At 38.0% G+C, this 18,892-nt stretch overlaps 1 protein-coding gene across 5 annotated transcripts in view; it reads right to left on the bottom strand.

Annotated features, from left to right (window-relative positions):
- The window catches only part of Arhgef6 (Rac/Cdc42 guanine nucleotide exchange factor 6), a 105,846-nt gene that overhangs the window by 5,328 nt on the left and 81,626 nt on the right, over positions 1–18,892 (bottom strand). For 2 of the 5 annotated variants that reach the window (XM_015498033.2, XM_015498034.2), the window contains 11 exons: positions 18,457–18,595; positions 16,274–16,333; positions 13,992–14,138; positions 11,153–11,239; positions 10,282–10,360; positions 9,128–9,273; positions 7,937–8,062; positions 6,346–6,366; positions 4,736–4,829; positions 3,574–3,651; positions 1,069–1,168 (listed from right to left, as the gene is read on the bottom strand). In XM_015498033.2, the coding sequence (XP_015353519.1) occupies positions 1,069–1,168; positions 3,574–3,651; positions 4,736–4,829; positions 6,346–6,366; positions 7,937–8,062; positions 9,128–9,273; positions 10,282–10,360; positions 11,153–11,239; positions 13,992–14,138; positions 16,274–16,333; positions 18,457–18,595 (1,077 nt within the window). The remainder of the gene's footprint in view (positions 1–1,068; positions 1,169–3,573; positions 3,652–4,735; positions 4,830–6,345; positions 6,367–7,936; positions 8,063–9,127; positions 9,274–10,281; positions 10,361–11,152; positions 11,240–13,991; positions 14,139–16,273; positions 16,334–18,456; positions 18,596–18,892) is intronic. The other 3 variants (XM_048797020.1, XM_048797021.1, XM_048797022.1) reach the window with 3 other exon arrangements.

Here is an 18,892-nt window from a genome sequence, read left to right as displayed (position 1 = left end):
AAAAACCACATTCCCTGAAACCCTAGGAAAATTGTGAAGACTAATATAGATATAATAAAATTTATTATTATTATATTTATGTACTGAGTACTAGCTTTTATACTTAACTATAATTGTTCATATAACAACTTTAAAAGCATTGCTATCATTCATATTGTACATATGAGGAAACAAGTCCAGAGAGGTGAAGGAAGTAGCCCCAGGTCATACAACTAATGAGTAGCAGAATCAAGAGTTGAACCAGGCCTGGGCGTGCATGCACGTTCTCGCTCTCTCGCGCGCGTGCGCTCTCTCTCTCTCTCTCTCTCTCTCTTTTAATTGTAGATGGACACAATATCTTTATTTTATTTATTTATTTTGATGTGGTGCTGGTGATGGAACCCAGTGCCTCACACATGCAAGGTGAGCACTCCACCACTGAGCCACAACCCCAGTCCAAGTGCTTTACCATTTCTGCCATATCACTTTATACACCAGATGTAAGAATACATAATGATGTGAAGCACTTTGAAATATGCTATCTTGTGCAAATTCAGGTCTGACTTCAGAAATGACTCAAGATTAAACAAATTAATTTTAACTACTTTGTATTTATTTTATGAGCCATAAGGTATCTATCCTCCAAGTCATACTTACTTCTGTGAAAGGTAGATCAGAGACTTAATTTCCCTGAATCTCAGCTTCCTCATCTGGAAAAGTGGTGAGAATCATGTTTGTCTCACTGGATTACTGTAGGACTTTGAGGTCAACAATGTGAAAGACTAGCCCTGACTCAAAAAATGTGAGAGGCACCCCTGTAGGCAGGGAAATCACAGCTATGGCATTCCTATATACCTTCCAGAGCACTGAACTCTTGGGTACTCTGAAGTACATTACTTTCTGGGGGAGCTGGCTGCAAATGGAATTGGTCTGGAGGATTTTGGTCCCTCCACCATTCCTTCCCCATGTTTCCTTCCCTTTGTAAGGGAGATATCCCTCCCAAGGCCCCCAACTGCATGCTCAGCAGAGGACTTGACTTTCTTTCCAGCCCCTGGACAAAACAGGAAAGATGTCACCTGCTCTACTCACTTTTCTTCAATTATGGTCTGGCCATTGCTTCTGGTTTCTTCAATGATGAGTTTCTCTTCCTCGGGGAGTAAGACTTGTGGAACAGAATCTTTGCGAGCACCTACAAATGAGGGTTGCAAGAGGGATAAGTGACTAGCAAAGATTACTTGTAAGAATTAGTTCTTTTCCACTATCATTACGGTTGGGTCTTTGTTCATAGCATCCTGCTACCTTGTATTCAGAGATGAATATTTGCTGACTATTTTTCCTGGCACAAGAAATTCTAAATGCTAAAATATATTACTTAATTTGGAGGGGGCATTTTGCATTCAGGAAAAATAACATGAAATGATCACTGTAATAGCCGTTCTCAATCAAGACTCCTAGAGTTTCCCGTTTTGCCCGCTACAGCAAAGAGCTAACTAGCAATTGCTCCATGCCTGCAGTTCTCTAGGACATTCACACCACATCCTATGCTATGCTATTCTATAATTTTAATAAAGTTCAGGTTGAAAGCAGCACTGCATTAGACACAATGCTCTTGAGGGGTTCCAGAAGCAGCATTCCTGCTCATTTCTTCTCTTTGTGGTCCTAAAGGGGAATGGTGGGTCACTTAAACTGTTTTTTGGGGGGTACAGGGAGTTGAACTTAGGGGAACTTAACCACTAAGCTGCATCCCCAGCCCCTTTTTGTATTTTATTAGAGACAGGGTCTCACTGAGTTGCTTAACGCCTCACTGTTGCTGAGACTGGCTTTGAATTTGCAGTCCTCTTGCTTCAGCCTCCAGAGCCACTGGGATTACAGGCATGTGCCACCATGCCCAGCCACTTAAGACTATTTTGATCCAGGGTAGAATGAGATCATCATGCCAGCAGAAAAGCTTCAAGTGTCCACACTTCTCTCTGCTCAGACTGTCTCCAGGCAATGGCACAGTAAAGGTGACAAAACAGACATGGAGGCCTGACCAAACAGCTCTCCTGAATCTTCAACTTCCTCCTCTTTCTGGATCCTTCCTCTATGAGCTCAAGTGCTTAATCCTTGGTCTCTCTGAGATGCTGGCCAAGTTCCTTCAGAGTTGTGTAAACTCACTGCCTTCACTTGATCATTCCCTGCTTTCATGAGGTGAGATGTGTCTCTACATTCTCCAGGGAATAGCACTTTGTAGATACATAATAAGTGTACAGAAGACTGGCTGACTGATAAATAAATGCAGCAAAAACAAAGAGCAGTCAGTTCCCGGGAAACAGGACATCTGACTGGGCTTGGCATCTGTCAAATATGCAAAAGAGAAGCTAAGGAGAAGGGGCATAAACGTGGCTATATTCAGGCTAGGACACCTGCTTATACCTTCGCCTGTGAGTAGATGGGTGAACACTATGGAAGTGAAAAGAAGTGGTGGGGGACAGAGATGAGGTCAGATTCTATAGGAATATGCTCCTTCTGGTGTCTGCTTGTCTCCCTTGTACTCCTAACTTTCACAATAAAAACTGCTCTGACTTTTTTCTTCTGCATCCTCCAAACTTGTTTTCAAAACTGGGCATGCCTGAAGTCACAGCCAGGTTTTGTCTGTGAAGCAGAAAGTGTCCCTTCATGGTCAAATGGTTGACTTCCATGTGGAATGCTTTCCTCTTGACAGACTCAGATACTTTGAAAGAATATGTGAAAGCAGTCTGCCTAAAAAGTCCCCTCCCACACCAAGTGATTGATAAGTGGCTGTTCAAATGGAGCATTGTGGGACATTTGTTTCTTATGCAAATATGAAAACCTCACAATCAGTATCTTGAATGTCTATGATAATGGCAGACAAAAGACATTATCCATGTGACCTGGCTTTTATAAAGCATCAGAAAACATAATCCAGCTTTCATTTTGTAGCCTGCAAGTTGTGTAGGGAAATAACCTCACCTCAGAGCTCCCTGATCAATCTCATACATTTTGAACAGCCCTGCTACACTGCTACACTGCTACACTGCTACACTGCTACATATCCAGATTTTCAGAGAAACTTTGAAACTTGATTCTGGTGAAGCATTGTTTATTTAAAATGCAGCTGATCAAAGATAGTATTTTGACTTCCTTTCCAAATCTGCCTCTAACATGAGATTAGCATCAGTTCACAGACACAGGAACTGAGTCTCTGGGCTCTTTAATTCCTAACTAGTGCTGGTGCAGGTATCTGTGTACTTCAAAGGAGAATGAATGGCTTTTTCAAATTGTTCTCATTTCGATCACCTCCAACTTTTTCCCTCTTGCATCTCTTTCTCTCTGGGTGAAAAGCAACAGTGGTAAACAAACCGCTCAGTAGCTAAAACCGCCTTATCTGAAAGATGCAGTCCTGCACCGTTCCTCTGCACTCAGTCACCTGCTTTCCACACCCTGCAACCCCATGTGCATTGCCCCTCCCCCCCCCCCCCCCCCCCCCCCCCCCNCCTCCCCCCCACTCTCTTCTAAGAGACAGTAGGCAGTAAAGGAAGAAACACCAGTCATTAGAGAAAGTAGTTTGAAAGAATCTAGTTGAGGCATTACCTTGTTGAAAATTGGCGCTGGTGCAGTAGGCTTCGATCACCTTAAGAATCTGAGCATCTTCTTCCAGAGCAGCTGTACCTGTCAAATTGAATTAAAAAGGACTTCATAGATCAATGCCTCTGAACCCTCAAAATGATGCAGCACACTTCACCACCAAGGACCAACCTCTCTGATGAGTAATGTTTCTAAAAGGCAGTAGAAACAACTATTAGATCCTCATGCTAGAGAAGAGTGATAGCAACCCCACAGAGCTCTGCACTGAGAGAGGCCTGCTCCTGCAGCCCAGAACTCTAAATTGGAGAGTCCTGTTTGCCATCTCTTGGAGGCCAAAATCACAGTGTGGACTTGATACTGGCTTCAGCTCTCATCCAATATACCACAGCCTTCCTCTCCTTCAAATTTCAAGGCTCAACTTCTCTAGAAAACTTTCCACATTAACCCCCATCCATATTTCCAACCAGCTGGCATATTCATTGACTCTCCCTCTTCTCACCCATCTCCCCAACTCATTCTTAAAATGACTGGAAGGCACCCTGTTAATAAGTTGATGAAAATACTCAAGGTGTATGTGGGGGATGAGGCATGCAGAAGTTAGAATCCAGCAAGAATTCATCAAAACTATAATTTTTACTAATGCACATAGTACTACCACCTGTTTGAGACTTGCTTTTTTTACATGAGTCTCAAAGTACCTTGTCCACAGTATTATAGCCAAATAGGTATGTATGATTGGCTAACTGGCTTTGCAGCTTGCCTCTAAATAAAGCCCTCTTTCTAGATGTCAGCAGGCCAATTCCTTGACGGAAAACATCACTGAGCTTTAGACTTCCTGAAAGGCTTCAGTATTCAGATCTATTTAGTCTACACTGTACAGGAAAACATTTCAGCCATCAGAAACTAAGAGGAAGAAATATTGTATCCTTAGCAAATGGGTCCCGCTAGCAGTTCTAAACCAGGTGGGGCAAAATGTTCGGTGTCATAAAAATAGATGATGTCTGCCTAAGATGACAAGAAGTACTTATTTAAAAGTCTTAGAGATGACCAAACCTATGCATTTATATAACTGATGATGCCAAGAACAAATTGCTCTGATCATGTGCTTTGAAAAAATTCTCATGTTAGTTCATCCATAAATAACTTTCAGAAAATACAAAACACATACTTTTTCTAATTACATATTCCTCCTCTGATGGTTTTCTCTCAGTCTTTCTTTTATGAAGAAACTTCTTCATTGTTTTGGGGCTTTTACTGGACTCCTGTAAGGATAAAGTTCTCTTAATGAATTAAAATTCTCTCCCAAATTCAAATTAAAATAGAGCAAATTAAACACAATAGAATACCTTTCTCTTATTTGGATAGTTAGGAGTGCATCAAAATTTAATACTTCACATAATAAAAATTACTCAAATAAACTCTACAAGGTTAGATAAAATACAGGTGATGATATTATCCTCTCAAGTGCCATAACAATGAGAATAAGAATGGAGACAGTCTACTAAAGATGAGGCCAAATGCCTTTAGGGTACCATCTGCAGAGAAAGTAATGGGTACCAACCCTAGAAAAAAATAATAATATTTTTAAGTTGGTTTATGTTCCCCACTGATACCATTTGAAGGGAATTAAATAATAATTGTGGCTAATAATATAGAATTTATCACTTTTCAAAGAGCTTCAAAACTACTTTTAAGAGTATTTTTAGCAACAGCACCACAAAAAATATAATGTTCATTTGTCAAATGGGAAATATTAAGACAGAGAGATTAAGTAATTTTTCCAAACTCAGAGAGAAGAGCCAAGTGAAGGATTTTCCAATAAGTGATTGGGTTAGGAGTAATATACCGACAGACAAGCTGACCTATATATGTATAAAGCCATACTTTAAATTAGTAGACAGTGGAGAAGGGAATGACTAAATTTGCTTTTGCTTTAAGAATGAAGAGAAAATTGAAAAAGAGTGCTCATTGTCAATATCCAAGCAAATGGATTAAATCTTACATTAGGGAAAAACTGTCATGATTACCTTATCCCAATCTTCCATGCAATGTACATATGTGATACATAGATGATCATTAGTATTTTAAAATATATTAAACAATGCCAAATGTTTTCTCTGATATGAGGATGATCCATAAAGGGGATGGGGGTTGGAGCATGGGAGGAATGGAGGAACTCTAGATAGGGCAGAGGGAAGGGAGGAGAAGGGAGGGGGTATGGGGGTAGGAAAGATGGTGGAATGAGATGGACATCATTACCCTAAGTACATGTATGAAGACCTGAAATAAGTACATATATGAAGACCTGAATGGTGTGACTCTACTTTGTATACAACTAGAGACATGAAAAATTATGCTCTATATGTGTACTATGAATTGAAATGTATAATGCTGTCATATATAACAAATTAGAAAAAAGAAAGAAAGAAAATATATTAAACAAAGAATTTCATTCCTTTTGCTTAGCCACAGTGATCCACTTAGGCTTAAAAACAGACAGACATGAAAAACTCACATGTGACAAAAATAAGAGGAAAAAACAGTATTTAAAAAAACAGGAAATGGACCTTTTAAGCATTACATAGAAGATGATACTTTTTTATGTATCTCTCACAAGCCTGCTTTTTGAAGAAAGTACTTACATGTCAGAATCGCATCTTCATATTTGAGCCACCAATTATAACAAGGGACAAAACAAGCATAAAGCAAAGCTTCATTCATTAAAGGTTACAGCACAACATATGTCACTGTAAGCCAAAGATATTGTTCTACCCTTACCTTTAAGATATAAGACATCCTCTAAAATGAATATGTAAAGAAAGAGAAGATGAGCGTGAGAGGTCGATGGTTATAATGACCAAATCCATTTATCAATAATTCTAAAACAACATTTGAAATGTTAGTGTTATCATAAATTACACAGAAAGAATATCATCACATTTCCCACATTAGTTTCAGGTGCAATTTCATCATGCAGAAGTCCAAAGAATACAGTACTGTGAAGAATAACGAAAACTGAAAATAACTGAAATACACACTGCATAGTAAGAGTATATTAATAAATCTCTTTCTCCAGCAGAAACAAAGTGATCATGCCTTAGTTTTAATAGATTAGTTATGTGAAGGATTAAGTCAACTGTACACTTCAAAGCTCACCCCTGCACTGAATTTAATAACTGACAACTATAAATTATCCAGCATTGAAAAGGGGACCTACATAACTAGGAAGTGGCACTCCTGCTTTAGGTAATCAAAGAAGAAAAGTAGATGATTGCAGGAATTTCAGGTTAACTTCCAAAGCAAATCTATGGGACAGTTTTCTGGCCAAATTCTGAATAGAGGTGAACAATTCAGATTCAACTCAAGCATTTTCTCTCCTATTGTGTTGGGTCAAAAGTGTCCAAAAAAATCTCCTCCAATGTTCATACATTGTTCTATTTTTACTGCACTAAGAGTTGGAGGCAACAATTAATCAAAGCAGAAGCATGGTGGTTAAAATCAAAACATACTCAAAATTGAGCTAAGTCTGCATCATCCACTGAAACACACATTTGATATGCTGCCTTTGCAGTATAATTCTAAAGCTTATATCATAACTGTCACAAACTTATTCTTCCCTCAATGAGACCTATTTTAAAAACAGATATTAATAAACAAGCACTTATTCTGAAAGCTAAAACTATAAGAAATTGGTTAGAGGGAGAAAAAAATCCCACTATATGGAAAAACTAACACTCCACACAGTTATAGAAGCTAGTGACTGACCTAACTGCAACTATGAGAGAAAAAAAAAACACCACCACCTTGAAATCCCACCTACTCAGATGTCCAATGACCCTTAAGGTTGTTGACAAGAAACCTCTCTTTAAAAAGACATTTCTTCCATTGAATTCTTTTCCCATTCCCACTGCAGTAAATATTATTTTCATAGTTTGAACTCATGGCCTGCTCCTATAACACTTTCCTGATTTGGCTTAATAGGTCAAAATGCTCCAAAATACAGAATTGGGTCTGTTTTGTTGAAAATTCAACTCCAAATAAAGTGGCTCTCATTTGAGATGTGTGTACATGGTTAACTATCTTAAAGAATTCTCACAATCACATAAAGGTAAACCAGAGGCACTTCAGGAGGAGGTTGGAAAAATTCAGGCAGTGCACATTAACCATGTAGGTATCTGATAAACTTTTGTAGATGGACAAAAGGGAAATAGAAAATTAAGAAACAAAAAAAATCACCGAGCCTGGTAATTCAAGATTAACTGACATATATCACCTATCGTACATTTTAGCACATTCTCACAGAACTGTTTGGAATAAGCTACAAGATTAGCTTGTCAGAAGCATTTTATACCATATGTATCAAAATTACCTCTTTATAACCTAGGGCTGCTGATGGTCTAAGTGGAGGTGCAGGTCGTAGACAACTTAAACTCCACGGTTTTATAATTTGAGGAGGCTCCAAGGGTCCTCGGGGCTGTCCAGTAGAGCTAAAAGACTGGGAAAACGTCTTATGAGATGTTGGCAATCTGCCATCTGAACCCGACCTTGGGTCACACAGTAAGACAACCACAATCACTTCATTGGGTCAGCAAAGCCAGCCATAGAAAGGAAATGATGGGGAAACAAAAGTCTCCAGTTTGAGAACTGGCACTTTCCACTCAAGATTATGGGGTCTCTAAAGAATAGCACAAATTGACTCAACATCCCATGATCCTGTCCTTTCTCTCTCTCTTCTGCAATTTCATTGAAGTCAGAAGGTTCTCCCCTCTAGAAGAGAGGAAAGTTGTGTACCAGGCAACATTTGAGTTCAGTGATGTGTTTAGAACTCAAACAGGTGTTTAAATAGGTTATTTTATCAGAACAACATACAGCACAGACTCAGCAATTGAAATCTAGCTAGTAGTTGGCAAAGTCAAGATTTGAACACAGATCTGAGGCCAAAGCCCATGTTCTACCACCACAATGCACAGTGCTCAAAATAGGAATTTTAGCATCACGGGTTTGAGTGTTAACAGACAACACAGCATATCTTCCATTTCACTCAACAAGTACAGTAAAATCTCATCAATTCAATTTTCATGAATTCTAAATGCAGGAACTCAGAGGAAGACAACACTGAAAGTTTATCTTTGAAGAAGGTTATTGAGCAAATGTGATAGCATGAGTGAGGTTACATGGAAATGTTTAAGTTCTTAGGAAAATAAGCTATTTGTTTGACTCAGCATATTATTAATATGAAAATAACAGTTGCTAAACAAAGTAAGTTTTGTTGATCATGAAAACATCTTAGCAGGACTTTCGGTTGAAAACACTTGGCTAGTAGTTATTTGGAGAATCTGAATACTGTCAAACAAAACTGCACACCTCTAAATGAAACTTTTTATTAATTTGGATGAGCCTCACAATGAGAAATCAGAATTAGTGAGGTTTAACTGTACTTCGAAATCTATGAATGAAAGACTAACCAAAGACGAAGGTTGTGCTCACTGCTTCGTATTAAGTGTTCAGCAGGCAAGATCTGAAGTAAGCATTCCTGGGCAGAAAAAAATGGACTACTTACGGAATGAGCACTACATGACGATGATGATGTTTTGGATAATGAACCACCAGAGGCAGGTCCTTTAGTCAGTCTGGACAGCTGCTCCAGCCATTCCTGGAAGTCCTGGCTATTGTTGCAATGGACCACAACTCTCTCTACTATGTTACCTGCATCATCCGATTGTGAACATTTGAAAAGAAAAGGCAAGGAAAACCTTGAGTTTGTCTCATTCATAAATATACCTCATGCAACTAAGACTTGGGTGTCTATTTTCTGAGGTCTTCATATTCATGGATAACCCTTTCAAACTTCTATATTAGGAATAGATAAGCTATGATAAGAAAGTAAATAAATATTCATGTCTGCTTTATAAAACTGTACTTGATTTCTTCCACTTACAGATTCTTAGAAGTAGTGTAAAACCTCACTATGAACAAAATAGCAATCCAAAAATTTAAGCAGAATGTGCATCTAGTTCATAGTCTAAAGTGAGGCTCTTGTACTGGATCCCCCAATATTAAAGTCAGAATAAGATTTGGGCAAATACCAAATTATATGCTTTCTATTGGGAAAGAAGAGTACTGGTAAGGTCAGGGGTCATTATCCCAGTCTTAGCTGCTGAACCACATCAGTGCAAAAAGTGCAGTCATTACATGTAAATCACACAGGCCTGGCAAAAGGAATAACAGCCCAAAATGTCAGAGAGCATTATCAAGATCTGGCATTTTGCTCAAATTGTGAAGAAAGTTTCATGGCTTTTTAGCACTTTTTTGAAACATAACCAGATCTTGCTAATTCATAGGGGGATATTAAGATTGCTGGTAAAAGTCTACATCTTTGGATCCTCTGCCACTAGGGAATAGATGACAGAGAGAGAGAGAGAGAAAATTACATTTACATCAGTCCATTTTGTTATTCTTTAGCTCTCACCAGTAGCTCTTATGCAAGGGAAGATTGAAACTAATGGCAAAGCCAAGGCTTTTAAATGACCAGGTGACTTCTCTGTTCTATCACTGTATCCTAGTTATTCCAAGAAATGGAATATACTGTGCCATGTCCACATAAAATTTTCTCATGGACTGTATAACAGAAAATAATTGCATTTATTTATTTAAACTCCACTTCATCCCCAAAAAGATTTGAAGTAGCTGCATGAAAAAGTGAAAATTACCTACCTGTGATTTCAAATGTGCAGTCATTCCCTTCAATTTCATCTAATCTAGTCACCACCATTCCTGGTATTGATATTTTTCCCTACCAGAAAAAAAAGTAGATTCCCATTAATTCTATGATTTTATATATCTCTCTTAGATTCTTTGGTCCTCTCTGAAATCACTGCTGAATTACAGGTAGATATATTTCTCTAGCCTGTTGATAGATAATGTTTCCTTGTTTAAAATTTTAATCAGACAAGGAAGCAAAGAGGAAACAAGGGTTGTGTTTGCCTAACACACCCTAAACAATAAGATCAGGATTTACAAAAAGATTTACTTTTTGAACACGTTTTCACATGAAGTAGTAAACAAAGAAAAGGCTCAATTTTATGAAAATTTGCCATGGTCGGGCCAGGATATAACAGGCATTAATAACTTATAACACTCTGTATCTTGGGAGCACACTGAGGGAAGTTTAATTTCCTAAGGAGTTTAATGACTTGCATCTTAGATACCCAAATTATGTGATGTGACTGTAATAAGACAATCACAGGAGCAGGTGCCAGCTCTGTATTTTCTCACCAATAATGATATGGACCTATAAAACATTGCTGCTAATTTATCCAACTGTAGACTTAGATTTCTATTTATACATTCAAAACCCAGTTCAGAAGCAGACCAATAGATATTCAGGACAAACTCATTACTAACACAAAGGTCTTTGATCTAATGAACATCTGTTCTGATAAGCTGTTTAATTACAATGAAGGATCAGAACATTCTGCCTGCCTTTGCTGGCTTAAGCTTTTAATGCCATAGTGGAGACATTATGTCTGAATGGAAGCCTATTTCATGTGGGTCCTGCCATTTGTTTTATATGAAATCTACTAACCTGATAGATAAAGCCACTCATCCGAGGACTTGCAGATAACATTAGCAAGACATTTGAAAATAACATAAGGTATCGCTCCTCTTTTTCCTGTGGTGGAATGAAAATATTAAATGGAGAATAGAAATTGGTCATTTTTATTAAGAATTTTAGATTTAAAAAAAAACATACTCAGCCTCAAAGCACAAAACTAGTTTAATTATACTTTCACATGGACATAAACACACAATTTCTCTCTCCTTCTTAAACATAAAGTTAAATACAAATAACCACGCTTGTTTCCCAAATACATAAGCCTGAAAGGTCAACAGTTTATGTAGCCAGTGCAATGAGCTAGGCCTGGGCACAAATAAGTCTCTAAATTCACAAAACAAAAATACAATTTTACTTTGAAAAGTGGCAAAAGAATTGGTTTCTTACTTTTTTTTCTTTCTTTCTTTTTTTTTTTTTTTTTTTGTGATACTAGAGATTGAACCCAAGGATTTACACATACTAGCAGAGGCCCTACCACTGAGCTACACCCCCAGCCCATGAAGTGGCTTTTGAGTTATGCTCTAATGCATGTGAATTTTTTATTCACAAAATTATTTTTAATCATCAAAAATAGGATAATTAATTATATCCACATAAAACACAGAAGTAAACACACTTTTAAAAATTGTGGTTTTGTATATGAATAGTGCTGGGGGTCAAACCCAGGGCCTCACGCATACTAAACACACACTCTAGCACTGAGCTGCACTCCTCAGCCCAATTTTGTGGGGTTTTTTATTTACACATAATAATTGTACATATTTATATGGTACAATGTTATATTTCATGTATACATTGTGTAATGATTAAATCAGTATAATTCGTATATCCACCATCTTAAACTTTTCTCATTTCTTTACAGTGAGCACATTCAAAATCCTCACTCCCAGCTCTTTTGAGATACATATAATGCATTAATGTTAACTATATTTTTATAGCATTAGAAGAATCTTCATATATGAGGGTTCTTGGAATCCCTTAAACAGACATGCAGTTGGTAAATGCAAAATTTCCATTTGACTTTCATGCCCAGCCATTTTAGCCACAATTGTCTGCATGCCTGTCTGTATTCACCTCCTCCTATTTGAGAAGAGTTAACACTTAGAGGCTAACTATTCTAACAAGTGCTCTACATTCTCACCAACCTTTCTCTCATCTAGTTTTCTTCTGCATATATCTCCTCTCCTCCTTCCTCCTGCAGCCTCCCATGCTTTACTAAGCTTTTCCCCTTTTGCCTTTAACATATGTGGATCTGCTGTCCTAAAAGGCTTTGCTCTTCCCATGTGACTCCTTATACATAATATCTCATTTCTTGACATTTTATTGCCAAATTACTTGCTGCCTTCATTTTCTTCCCATTGATCCCTCCCTAACTGCACCCCTACTGCTTTCTCAAAGCCATCAATAACTGCCTTCTAGCAAAATCCAATGGCTTCTTCTTGGTTCTCACATTCCTTGACCTTTGAACCTTCTGGAGCACTCAGCTTGCTGACAACTTTCGAGTGCTCCTCCAGGAATTTCCATGATACCACAAACCCCCAATTCTTTTCTACCCTCCTATTTGTCTTTCTTTTTTCTGGCATTTGTTCCTCCTCCTTTCACCCAGGGGATTTATCCCAAAGATGTGAAATGACTAATAGTTAGACTCACTGCATTAACCTTCCCCAGGGTATCTGCATTTTCAATGAGATTGCTTATTAACCCAAAGTAATGAATCTCTGCCAGAGGCACATCTGGGAATATAGGAAGATGTTTTGGGAGAGGGAAGACAATTCTAACACCCGATAAATCATAGCAGGTGACATAATCAACCTTTCTCCCTTACCCTACCCCCTTCTTAAAAGAAATAATCTATCTTCAGCCCCTGTGCTTCTCTTTGAATATTTACCTCCTAGGAAGGCACATCTGTCAGGGACATCTAAATCTCTGCCTGTAACTCTGACCTATCACCCACATTTCCATACTATTTCAACAGCTGCCTCCAAGACATCTTCACATGGATAGCTATAGTCTCTTGAAAGTTAACAGGTCTAAAATTACATTCATCATCTCCTCTAGCCCATGGGTCACCCATTCCCATTGACTTTCCCATTTAAGCATGTTTCAGAGTTGCCTCTTATGCTCTATTACCTCTACCACCACCTTGGCTGGGGGTACTTCTCACTTCCCATTCAGGTTGCCCTTTCTGTTTCTAGTCCCATCCTCATCTGATATATGTGTTCACCAGATTAAGTGTCAAACAGCCCTTTCATTATGTTTTTCTGCTACTCAGTATCTTTCATTACTTCCTATTGCCTGCTGCATCAATCTAAACTGCTCTAGCCCAATGTCCAGTGTTCTTCAAAACCTGATTCAATTAACCTTTTCTTTCATTCACTATGTCTAAAATGCTTCCTCTGATGCCCGAAGTCTAGTTTTCTTACTGCCCTACAGAAAAAAGTCACATTCCTGTTCTCGCTTGAAATAAAAATGACCTCTACTTTATCCTCCCTTTTTCTTTTTAGCATCTTACTCCTTGAGTCCTGTCTCTATAAGGTCTTTTTGGTTGCTCCCTTCTCTGAATTTCTATGGACCCTACTGCTGTTTGTTTTCTAGTTGCAATTTGCATTTGAATCTATTTTAGTATGTTATTTGAAAGCAAAGCTTGTTCATTCTCTCTATTTCCCATAGCACCTAGCAGACTGTTGGGCAAAGAAGGGGTGTTCAGTTTCTGATTTGAATACTCAAGCATTTGTCCTTGATAGAAGGACAAATAAAGGAAGAAAAATATGAAACATAGAAGAAAATGTTAATATTTAAAGCACTTTACCTCACATGTTCCATACTGCACCATTACTTGTGACATAAAAATCACATTTCCCAAGGTTTTAATATCTTCCCCTTCCCATGCCTGAATAGGTTCCGAAAGTATCTGTAACTCCAGCTGTTTTCTCTTTCTCAGATCTTGGCACTGTCCCTAAAGAACCAAAACAGAGCACATTTTTGCAAAACAGGAATTCTTATGAAACAGATCAGTGAAAGTTATCAAACCCAACAGAAGATCAACGTAAGGTGCGACATTTGCCTCTCACATTCACTGAATCCCACTATTCTTCACCTTGAATTCCATGAACAGACCCATTCCTGACAGACAGAAGATCCACTATCTTCAGTCTCAAGCTTTGAGCTCCTAAAAGTTATATGAGGATGAACTACTTTTCATTTCACCAAAGCATCAAAATAGAAGGGTAGAGGGCTGGGGATACAGCTCAGTTGGTAGAGTCCTTGCCTTGCATGCAAAAGGCCCTGGGTTCAATCCAGCTCCACACACACACCAAAAAAAAAGATCGAAGGGTAGAAAGGGTTTGTTTGTCCCTCCTTGTAAGAGTCTAGAAGGACAAGTAGTGGAATCAGATAAAGCAGAGGCAGGAAAACAGCTGACAGATTTAGATCTGTAGATTGGTACCCTGCTCTAGATCCTTGCCATCTTGTCTATCTTGGTATAAATAGGGCTTTAGTTATTACAAAGTAATTTTATTTTTCTAGCATATCTTCACTTTCCATCAAGGTAACATCCTCATAATAACAAAAACAAACAAACAAACAAAAGCTACAAGACTTATAGAAAAGAGACTGGCAAGAAAAATGTAAATTCATTTTTATGGCACAGGGAACCAAACTGAGCTTATAATGAAACATATGCACCACTCTGCTCTGTGCAGAGGGAGCAATACTAGATTGCTATAAAAAATACTAAATTAATTTTCTTTTCCAAAAGGATTAGGAAAAGGAGGACAACGGAATTTCATGATGACAAACTGAAAATTCAAACCAAGAAACAACTTACTGTTTATGTTCACACTGGCAAACAGTAAATTGTGGAGTGTGAAATATATATATATATATATCCCTGCTTTAGAAAGTGTGAGGCTATCTTAGAGTAATTTAACAGCCCTCATTCCAAATTGAATACAAAAATAAGTATATGGTTAGTTATATTACTGTTTCCAAATGACTGTAATGTAATAGCTTTTTGGAAGTGATTTTTCCATAAAATCTCTGTTGCCTCATTCAGCTAAATGGAGACTTGAAGAAATAAATTTATTATAAAGATACCTTCCTGCATCTATACCAAAAATAAACAGACTACAACCACCAAAGCAGGTTTTACATGATCAAAAATAAAAGCAGGTTTTTTTTTTCAAAGAGGCATTTTATATTCCATTTACACAGGAAAAATAAGAAACAAATTACAACAAATGCCATGGGTTTCAGTGGGCTGTTCAATTAGGTGGAGCCATGTGAAACTGCCAGGATTTGATTGTTTTTAAGGCACAACAGCAGCAATGTTAACTTAATACCTTACTCTGGTCTTCAACTCGCTGTTTAACCATGGATATGCCAGTTACTGATCTTTTAACAGCAATATAAATGAGGTGATGGTAAACATTGCATCACAAACTTACAGCAAGGAAAATAACTGAACATTGATCCAAATAACAGTATGCTACAGAAATGTCAAAAATGTAGCTAAACTTAATCCATCACCAAAAATAAAATTTTCTTTGCTTTTAAAATGGCACCAAGTTGTTTTACATCAGTGGGTTCAAGAACACACATTAATCATGATGTTCAAGATACAAGATTTCAGTACCTTTGGTAGCAATCTATATAAAGCAATTGTATTTAGTAGATGATAGAGTTTTTTTTTCCTTTTATAAAGGATTTCTTTTTCATATGCAAAGAACAAACTCAAACCCTTTGACATAGTTGATTCCAGTACTGATGCCAATCAGTGAATGACGAGTTATACAGACATAGGGTGAGGAAAGGGGGTAAAGACAAAGACAAAAGGAAACCCCCCACCTACACACCAATGCTTAATGTGGCCAAGACTTCAAATGTGATTGCTTTATATCTTTAGCCTGGCAACCTTTCATAGAAAAGCATGATTTTTGGAGGACAAAATGACATGAAACAATCACTGCAATACTGTCATGAAAGGTCTGAAGACCTTTACATAATAAAGAAAATATTACACACAAATCATTCTTTCAGGAACAAAATACAGAAAACGAAGAGTGACCATTCTCCACTTAAAACATGACCTACCATGAGTGTTTTGAATGCTACGATTGCTTTCAGAATATCCTGATGATCTGGATGAGTATCCTATCAAAGTAAATATTGAAAACAACATTAGCAGAGAACGGGTCATCAGTAGCCAGGGGTTCCAGGTGGGAGGAAAGTGTAGCCCCAAATGATAGTAAGCAAGAATTTTGGAGGGTGACAGAATCATCCCAACTGTAGTGATGATAACACAAGTCTATACCTGTGTTAAAGTCAAAGAACAGTGAACCAAAAGAAAATTTAATTATCTAATAATTGAGATTCCAAATGTCAGTCTGTGTTTTAATCCTTAAACTAGCATAGAGTATAATGGACTTTTAAAACAGCAGGTATCACAGCATATATTTAGTAACAGCACAGTAGATATAATTATTGAAGCAAGAGTTCCCATTTCTCTTTTTTGCTGTTGTGCTTTAGATAATAAATATTTAGCAATGAATATGGTAAGTAAATAATTACCTGAGGGACCATGTTAAGTCATAGCATATACCTAACATTGAGGGGTTATATGGAGTTATACCTCACCTGAAGGGTGTATGTTAAATGTATGTAAACCTAACCCCTGGAACTCAGCTGGCACAGTAGGAAGATACAATCTGCTCACCGGTTTTGGGTGAGAAAATACAGAGCTGAACTTGAACATTATCAGAGTCTGACTCAAGCCAAGAATAATATTGCTCATGGAAAGTAGGTTTGTATTCCTTTATAACAAAATTTGTAGTCACCCAAACCAGTTGACAACTGAGAATTTCAGGTTCCATTCTACTGCTAGCCAGCGATCATGCCCAGCAATCAGAAATATGGATAGTGTCTCAGCACTGGTGAACTAGCAGGAAGGAGGTGTCTTATAGGATGGTGGGCAATGGGAAGCAAGCCAAAGACAAGGCAGGGGTAGAAACAGGCTCCACTACAAGAAAGGCAAAATAGAGAATCTGAGCTGTGGGAGCATCTTCTTACTGCTTGAGATTTTATTTTCTCCCCAATTAAATGTGTATTTGTACTTCAGTACTAAGTAACAGAAACTTAGGCCATTGGTTTCTGGATTTTTGTGATAAGCAAGGAGGGGCAAACCTCAAACGGTTCAGCCAACCAGTTTGATTATGGAAAGACCTCCAGAGGCCAACACCTTTCAAAGCCCTAACTGAAATTTCATTCCGGCAGGCTTTATTCACCTGCTCCCCACTGCCTCCAGCTTTCAGGCAGGTCAAACACCCTGAGAATGTGGTTTCCCTCAGAGTACATGATTTCAATCCTGACAAATGCTGACAAGCCTGACAGCATGCAACCTTTTGCTTTAAAGATAATCAGCCCTTTTAAAACCTCAAAACCTTCCCCCAGACACAGGAAGAGCAACTAGGGTAAATGCAGCCTCCCCCAGGGGGCCCTCCTCTCCCACCCACACCTCCACACCCCATGCATAATCACCAAAGAACAGCTTAAAGAGCTATCCCTGTTGACTGGTTTTTAATCACAACAGGATTTGGGCTCTTGATGAAAAATGATTCAATGATCAGTCTTCATCACAAATCTTAATATTTACAAAAGATTATACACTGTGTCATGTAAACTGTAAGTTTATGAGCCAAAATGTGATGGGACTTTGATGTAGATGTACTGGTGAACAGAGAAATGCATTAATATTGGATGCATTGATTAATCTTGAAGGAATACCAGAATCTTCCACTGTAATCCAGAGTCAGAAAGCTGAATGATTGCAGTGTTCTGGAGATTAAATATTCCTGTCTACAATGAATGTGTTGTTTGTATTTTCTGATGTTGGTTTGCTTTATCTCCCACAATACATTTGGTTAATAGACCAGAACAGAGATTTCTAGGTCTGATTTTGACTGCACCACCATCTACAGATGAGAAGGCAAAAGAAAACCTAAGTAAATATAGATTTGAAGCAAGAAACAGGACCAAGACTTGGGAAGAAGAGAGGGGGATTAATGATCATGAACATTTAGTACAAAAGAAAATAGACCTTACTTGGTTGCATAAATAAGTAAAGTAGAAGCCTTGGAAGAAGGAAGATGGGAGTGAGTAAATTTTGAAATAGACATTTTCTGGATCCTCATCAGGGCTAGTTTGGAGGCAAACTGACTGCTTCCCAGAGCAGAGGGTCATACAGGTACAGAAGCTTAGAAAAGCTTGCCTTGCCTTACCTCCATATGTCGTTCCAGCTCTTGTAAAAGAGTAACATACTTTTCCAGTCGCATAAATGGCTTGCTGAGGCTTGTGGTTAAAATGAGGATACCTGGGCTGGATGCACCTTGATTTTCCATAAATTGTTCCAGATCATCACTAGCAAAAAATGAATATAGCTTTGTTACTGCTGACTATCCCAAGTAAACAGTTGTCAATCAAACATTATTTTACTGTATTTCCCACAATATAAAACCAAATAAAAATTTATTTAACTGGTCCAAAATGCTGTTCAATTTATTTCAACTCAATTCAACCAACATTTATTCAGTTCTTCCTTTGCCATTGGCCCTGTGCCCAGCAAGGGGACTCAAGTGGTGACCAAACAGTCATGATCTCTGATGTCCTTGACTCAGTCAGCACTTACTGACTAAGCATCTACTAAGTGGTATGCTC

Source organism: Marmota marmota, unplaced genomic scaffold, assembly GCF_001458135.2.
Source record: "Marmota marmota marmota unplaced genomic scaffold, marMar, whole genome shotgun sequence".
In the NCBI taxonomy this organism is placed as follows: domain Eukaryota; kingdom Metazoa; phylum Chordata; class Mammalia; order Rodentia; family Sciuridae; genus Marmota; species Marmota marmota.
The sequence above is the reverse complement of the archived record's forward strand: the minus strand, read 5'-3'. Positions and strand labels throughout refer to the sequence as shown.